This window comes from Coloeus monedula (genome assembly GCF_965178545.1).
Source record: "Coloeus monedula genome assembly, chromosome: 6".
Classification (NCBI taxonomy): Eukaryota; Metazoa; Chordata; class Aves; order Passeriformes; family Corvidae; genus Coloeus; species Coloeus monedula.
This window is the reverse complement of record NC_138786.1, coordinates 16,784,931-16,792,811: the sequence shown is the minus strand read 5'-3', so window position 1 is coordinate 16,792,811 and position 7,881 is coordinate 16,784,931. Positions and strand designations below refer to the sequence as shown.

The 7,881-nt window shown below is 49.9% G+C and overlaps 1 protein-coding gene across 1 annotated transcript; it reads right to left on the bottom strand.

Moving 5' to 3' along the window:
• Positions 1-7,066: 7,066 nt before the first annotated feature.
• ASCL2 (achaete-scute family bHLH transcription factor 2) lies at positions 7,067-7,591 on the bottom strand (the record flags this gene model as incomplete). Its single annotated transcript, XM_082283946.1, has 1 exon — positions 7,067-7,591. The coding sequence occupies one exon, from the start codon at positions 7,589-7,591 to the stop codon at positions 7,067-7,069; it is 525 nt and encodes a 174-aa protein (XP_082140072.1).
• Positions 7,592-7,881: the final 290 nt, after the last annotated feature.

Sequence of the window (7,881 nt, the reverse complement as noted above, 5' to 3'; positions counted from 1 at the left end):
TTCTCTGCTCCCACCTCCCTTTACTGGCTGTCCTCTAGCAAGACCAAAGACCAAAGGGTATAAACTACCTCAGCAGCACTCCAGGTCCATGCAGTATGCAGGGATGCAGCCTGTGGGACAGTCCTGGGGCCTGCTGGAGAGAGGGTTCGGGGGAATCAGGCGAGGAGAAGGTGCAGAGCTGTGCCAGGGTGCGCCCAGACCTGGTCCCCATCCTTGCCTCCGTTCAAATCAGGCCCAAATACAGCGTGCACTGCAAACTTCAAGCTGCTTGAAGCGTATCTCACCCTCTCCATTGCCCAGCTTGCTCAGGTGTCTCCTGGGTGAGGAGAAGGAGACACAGAAGCGCCCTTGGCACTGAATCAGGTGCAGGTGTTTCACTGAGGGGACCAGTTGCTTCCACTGTCACCAGCTGGCTTCCCTTTGATAAAAACAAGCCCATGGTGAAAGCAGGCTGGGGCCAGGAAAATGGGAGTTAGCAGCTTGTGCAGAGGGCTTTGTAGGTACTCTGCTGGCAAGGGGATGATGGTATTTACTAATACTTCTAAGCTAGGCTTTTATTTACCCAGTGGGTTTCACCTGCTTTTTCTGTGGCTGGTTCTGCTAAAGTGACTGTGGCTCCTTTGTGGAGCCTTGAAGGAATTGTATGTGGGAAACGGAGTGAAAGGGAAAATGTGTTATAGTATTGCAACACTTCCTACTAGTATTTAACATCCTGACAAAATTCATCTTTTCCACAAAAAAAAATCTTGTAGTGCTTCATTCAAGGGAAAGATATTTGCTGTGTTATAAAAGCATCAACATTTCACTTACAAATTGGTCATTCTTTTGGCAGTGACTTTAACAGAAAATTCCCCTTGGGGCTATCATGCCGCTTTGTTGGTTTTTCTTCCCTTAAGAAAAGAAAAAAGCCAAAACCAAACAACTTAAAAAGCAAGCACGATTTACTGGGTCTGGTGACTGGCTAACTGTTGTACTGCAGGCTCTAAGTGCTGGGGCTGAGGCCAGGAGATGAAAGGAGAGAACTGAGGCTTCTCCAGCAGCAAAGTGGATGCTCGCAGGTCAAAGCCTGAAGCACTGCCCTGGTCCCTGCAGCCAAACGATTGCCTTACCACAAGTTTCTCCTTTTCTGATGTTTATGCTTCTGCTGTTATTAACATCTACCCATAAACAAAAGCATTAATGGAAGGGGAGTGAAGGGTGTCACAGACCAATACTTGAAATCATTTCTCTGTGCTTCTTGCTCTGATTTAATGCACTATGCTCTCCACTGCTGACCACTTTCTTACACTTGCTTCTCCTTTCCATTTCTGTGTTTCTCTATGCGACTGTTTATTTCTTCTCTCTTGTACAACAATACTGACAGCTTTGGCAGATTACAAATGTCTGTCTAGTCTTGGGTTTTTCCTGCTCACCATGTGTGGATGCTGGTGTTGGAGCCTACCATCTGGCTGGGGTTCCTCTGAGGATCTCTCTCCTGCCTCACCTGTAGAACAGACATGATAGGACTTGTGGGTGCCACTTCATTTATTCTTTTGCCACCTTGTTGTGCCCGGGGACAAAAGAGAGGTGACAGCAGGAGTAAGGAGGCAGGCAATGATCTGCACAAAATGACGGTTTAGTCATCCTGATCTGAACATGATCTCCATCTGATTGTAAGCTCTCAAGAACAAGAGAGACTTTCAATTTAATTTACAGCAGAAATCTCAGTCTCTGATGTTTTTTCAACACTTTCCCTAAGCTAAGGATGCTGATGCTCTCCTTCAAATTTCCCTTCTTGAAGATGGTGACAGCAGAGGTGCAAATCAGCCCCTCCTACTGGGAAGTGCCTTACCATGCCACCTCTCTCTTTTTTGTACTAGCTTTACCATTATTCTGAGTAGACCTTTATTATGGGAAAATAATGGGTGGAGGAATATAATATACTCAGCTATAATAAAAAGACTGAGAATCTGTAAGTGTAAACCCCTCAGTGTTCTCGGAGTCAGCCACGGGAGCATCCACTCACTTCTTCAAAGAGCAAGTCCCAGGGGCCGGCTTGAGAAGACCTGCAGTGAGTGCCAGGGGTGCTCTGAAAGCACCTGGCAGAGCTCCTGTGTGCCAGAGTGTGCACAAAGCTCCAAAGGAGCTGGGCGTTGATGGTGTCCCCAGAATCCTAGGCCACTTGTTACACTGCCCAATAGCCTCCTTGGGGTGTGACATTAACTTGTGATTACACCTGGTGCTGCTTTAATAGTGTTAGTCCCATTATTCCCAGGTATGCCTTTGGCTAGTGCTTTGTTGATGGCAGTTTCTGGGAAGCAAATCGAACCCTCGTTGGCCAATGCCCAAGCTGGGCAAAGCCAGGCCAGCTCTGCCTGCTGTCAGCTGTGCAAGGGGCTGCCTTTCACTCCTAATTCCGCCCCCTCCCAGGCTCCTGGCCCACAGCCAATCCAGATAAGAAATGACTGAAAACTGTTGCTGTTAGCCATCTATTCTGTGACCTGCATGAAAAGAGTGGAATGACCTCGGGACTAGTCCCGGCACACAGCCGTCTGCCCACAAGCCGTGGCAGCCGAAAAGCCTTGGTAGGCAAACCAAAGGCTGGCAGGACAAATATTTTCTTGGCGGCTGCTCCTCACGGATGGGAGGGGAGGCAGCAACAAGCTGATTCGCAGGAGGTCGCCTCGCTGCCTGCTGTCCGTAACAAGATCTTTATGAGGTGTTAATGTAAATGTGAGTTGTTTTACATTGAAACCAACCGTGGGCTATTTTCTGCACGATGATCTGTGGTGAAAAGGGTATTTGCTGGTGGTATCTTGTGGTGGTAGGAATAGGAGGAAGCCCTTTCCCTCTGGACTCATCTCCTAATGTTCTCTCCTGAAGTCCCCTGTGGTGCTGGGGCTCTGCTGAAGCCACTCTCCCTGCAAGGAGGACCAGAAATGCCATTCTGCCATGGAGATGCTGCAGGGCATCCTCCTGCCTGCTGCCTCGGTCTTCTTGGGGTGTACAAGCCTTCAAGCAGGCTGCATAGGCCTTTCCTTCAACATTATTTTTAGTAGTATGTGAAGAAATTTGGAAGGAGTGTAGCCATGGAACTGAAACTGAGGTTGCCCATGAGGGACAACATCATCATTTAAACACTACTGGGCAATAATGCATGGAACTATTTTTACCCTGTGCTGGGCTTTAAGTGCTTTGGGTAACAAGAAAAGCTTCAGTTCGAGAAACAAAAAAATGCCAAGGAGGGGACCATGGTTGAAAATTGAAGGGTTTTTTCAGCCTGGGGATGGGGACAGCTAATCCTGACACCAACTTGCAACTTGTTTCTTCTTCATTAGACATTAATGTGTCATTAGACATTTCTGTGACCTGTGAGATGCTGCTTGGGAAAATGGGCAAACATCGATGGATGGAGATGTGAGAGGTTTACAGAAGTGTGCTTTTATCTGCACATTGACAAGTGTGTGCCCCCCTGGAGTCCTCAGCCTTTTGTTTTTTTCTTAGTTCTCAGAATTCCTTAGCTTATTTTTTCTTCCTGAATCTATCAGACTCTCCTGCAGCCCTGTACCTTAGGGCTGGGTTTGTGTCTTGCTGGGAGCTGGGGTTTCCATTTTAGGCACTGAGTTTCTAGTTGTACATCTAAAGAGTAATGATGTTCTCATCAGAGACATTCCCCATCCCGGCCACAAGTGTTCCGTGTAGCAGCTTAGGCAGGCACCCAGACTTCCTGGAACCCCTCATGGCAGCTCGTGGTTGATGGCAGCTAACCCAGACACTGAGGGTCTCATCATCAAGTGTAGCTGGCTCGTGCAGGCAGGGGAAGTACCTGGCTGAGAAGACAGGTCTGCTGTTACTCTTGCTGCTGACAGGTGACTCTCACGGTCAGAGAGCTTTCATCAAGTCTTTGAACTGGCACTATTTTGCATAAACGGAGCGAGTTCTGGGTCTGAGTTTTTAGGGTCAGAAGCCTTCTCAACAGGCTCCAAGCAGTCTTCAGGTGGTGCTGAAGATCAGTGAGCTTGGCTGGCTAAAGGTACCCACTGCACCTGCCAAAGAACCTACCTTGCATCCTCCCTAATGCTTTCTTTAAAGGGTGCAATGATTCAGTACCCTTCTCTCTAGTGTAGCAGAGCTCTCTTCAGATCTGCCATGGCCACGGTCAGAGAAAGGAGTCCCTCTGTTCATCCTGTATTTCTAAAACACACATACATCCTTTTCCCTGCACCTTCTTCTCCCTCAACTGTTTGGAAGACTCGTGACCACTGTGGGGTTTTTTAAAGTAAATTGTACGTTCCTGATTTCCCTCTAGTTTCAACTGAAACTCTGACAGCATTAAGGTAACTTGTGATGCTGACTAAGCTCCTTTTTTCCCCCTAATATTAATATTGCTTAAGTGAAAACTGCTTACAGCTAATTTCTTGCCAATACAGTTACAGTTGATACTGCTTCAAAGTTGCTGCAACAGTATCTTGGGTGATCAGATGAATGCGGTAACAATGCTGGGAGTTACTTGACTAAGAGCCAAATATTGCTTTTGGAAATACTAAAATGATCAGTGCACCTAAGGAAGGAAAACAAACACCCTGCCAAGCAGTGGTAACATGCTTTAAACAAATGCATTCTCCCATAATGGGACACTTGTGCAGACCAATGCAGCAGTCCCGATTTCTAAACTGCCTGGAAAAGATGACGTGATGTTGGTTTAGGCTGAGAAAAAATATGTGTGTCTCCATGAGTTTATGTCTGGCTAAATTTTTGGAGGTCATCTGTGAGGATGAAGCCTTTAAACCCTCTCTGGGGAAAGGTACCACATTACTCGCCCCTCTCCACCAGCCCTTCCTGCTGCTGCCAAGTACAGCCGATCACTTAACACCCAGGTCAGCTCACAGCTCTGGCTCCTACCTGGGGGACTGTTCAAGAGCCATAAAGGGTAAAACCTTTGCAAGACATTTATTAATTTGAATTCCCTGTGCCTTTCAAAGGGACTGTTTATTACAGCAACTTTGATTAGGGACTGAACTTGAAGCAAAATAATAATAATGCTTTTGATTGCAGGCTCCTAAATACTGCTTCCTGTTAAGGGCCTTCATTTTCCCATGGCTTGTTTGGGGGATTTTTTTTTTCCTCTCCAAGTGGAATCATGTATGTGGGATACTCTTACAGATCCAGATGACAGAGCATGCACTGCAATTACTGAATCTGGAATTGCTAAGTGACACTCCTGAAAAATTTTACCTTCCCAGTACTAAGGCAGCAGAGACTATACACACGGTCCCTGTAAAGTAGGTCAATTTTGATAACCATTTCTGCTTCGTGTTCATTCAGCATATTCCACAGGCCAGCCCATTTTACTCCATTCAACTCCTAACATTCACCAGAGCTCTTTAAGGGAATTAACAGTCTCTGCCATACTTTTTTTGTGCCATCAGCCCTGTGTTTTGTTTCACAGCAGTCTTACCTTAAAGGCACACAGTTTTTACCTCTGGCTCACCTCCCTTGAAGCAGGTCTTCAGCATGAGCCCCAAAGTAATGGACAGAGCTTATTAATATCTGACTACAGTTTCCATGGAGCAATTCACATTTGCTTATTGCCTTTAGATAAAGACTATGTACATGCAGCCCAAGTTAGAGTAGCACAAGGTGGGACACTGTGGGTTAGTCTGTGTGGTTTTTAAAGGACAACACTGTTCTCAGAGGTGCTGCTCCCCTGAATAAAGGCACCCCAACCTACCTCCTGAGACCTGCTGCCAGGACAAACAAACGTCAGATACCCACTTCCTCTTAACCTTCCTATGACTCTCCCATCATCCCAGGCAGGGGCAACACAGCCTCCTGCAGATGCACCTTCTGCACGTTCAGGAAAAGGGTTACCAGCCCCAAACCCGCCTTGTCTCCTACACACATCTGCAGCTCCCCACATCACCCCGGCAGTACCTGCTCCAAGTACTGAGTTTATAAAACTTGAATGGGGGAAAAAAAGTAAGCCTGGAGATTGTGCTATGCTGCTCCTTATCCCCTTCTGCACGTGAAGCCTGGTCCAGGGAGAACTGCCTCTCTGCTGTATTGGTCATTACTCCCCTCTCCCACCCCTTCAGGCAATAGTTAAGTTACCTTGCACATTGCTGGCAAACATACATATCTTACAGCCCTGAAGCCATTTATAAATATATTTTTATTTATAAAGTCAATTTACATAAAATATGATACTCTCTTAAAAACTGCATATGTACAACGTAAGAAATCCTAGCAAGTGCATACAAAAATGCCTTCAATACCTTTTTTTTTTAATAAAACTTCAGTTTTCAGAGAGGTGGACCTTCACACCAGGCAAACTCAGACACCACGTTAAAACACCACATAACTTTACAGTCTTTTACTGAAGTGTTTGGAGAGAATAATTTAAAAAAACCCAAACAAACACCTTTTCATCTATACCGTGTATGTTCCCAAAACATTCCAGCTGGTAGTGTTCAAGAACAAGTGGATAGGACCTGCTAAAAATAGAACCATCTCATCCCTTTTCTCTAAGGTTTCTTGTACAAAAATAAGTCTTCATACACCAGTGTCCCTACAGGCAGTTCAAGTTACATATAAAATAGAATCTGACATGATAAAAATTTCCCTCCCCCTCCAGAAACAAGGAAGCATCAAGTGTTTCTAATTTCTTTTTTTTTTTTTTTTCCTTTCCACCCCTCCAAAGCAACACCAGACAGCAGCGGCGGGGGGAAGCAGGTTCGCTCGGGCATCCTCGTCGTGGGTCGGCAGCTCGCAGCGGGCAGGCGGAGCCGCTGGCCCCGCGCAAGGAGCGGGACCCCGCAATCAGCTACACCATTGCACTTTCCACAGCCAGAAGACGACGGCTGAACCCGGTGAGAAAAGCAGCCAGCGGGGCCCCGCCGGGGTGGAGGTCAGTACTTTCGGGGGGATGCTGCTGCCGCCGAGACCGGGGGCGCCGACGTGCTGCGGACTGAGCGCGGCTGCGGAGAGACGTGAGAAGAGCCCCGGTGGGTTCGTGCCCCTCTCCCCCGAGCCCCGGGGGGCAAGCGGCGCCCCCTCCCATCCGGCTGCCCCCTCACCTCCCGCCGGGTCAGTAGCTCCCCAGCCAGCTGGTGAAGTCCAGCAGCTCCCGCTCCTCGGGGCTGAGCGCCGCGTCGTAGCCGCTCTCCTCGGAGGAGCACGGTGAGCCGGGCGCGGAGGAGGCGAAGGAAGGCGAAGCGGAGGAGTAGCCGCCGCCGCCGCCGCCAACTTCCCCGACAGCCACCCGCCCGCGGCCGTCGGGGAAAGAGGCGGCGGCGTCGTGCTCGTCGAGGAGCCGCTGCAGGGCGCGGATGTACTCGACGGCGGAGCGGAGGGTCTCCACCTTGCTCATCTTCTTGCTGGCGGCGCCGTGGGGGACGTGCTGGCGGAGGGCGGCGAAGCCCAGGTTGACGAGCCGCACGCGGTTCCGCTCCCGCTCGTTCCGACGGGCCACGGCGGCCGCCGCCGCCGCTCCGGTACCCGGCAGGGCGGCGAAGGCCAGGCGGCGCTTGCAGCGCAGCAGCTCGGGGGAAGCGGGCCGCCGGCGGCTGCGGGGTGCGGCGGGGGGTAGCGGCGGCAGAGCCCCGCCGTTCATCGCCGGGCGGCCACGGCGGCGGAAAAAAAAAAAACCACCCCAAAACTTTAAAAAAAAAAAAAAAAAAAAAAAAAAAAAGCCAAAACTAAATTTAAAGCGAGACAAAGGAGGCGGGGGTGGGCAGCGCGGGGCAGTTGATCCCCATGCCCGTGCTCTCCCGCCGCCGCTCCGCGCCTCTGCGGCGGGTCCCGCCGCCGGCCGGCCCCTTATCAACGCGCGGCGGCTCGCGAGCCCCCGCCGGCCGCACGCGCCGCGCACGCCGCGCCACGCGCGCCCGCCGCCGCCGCGCC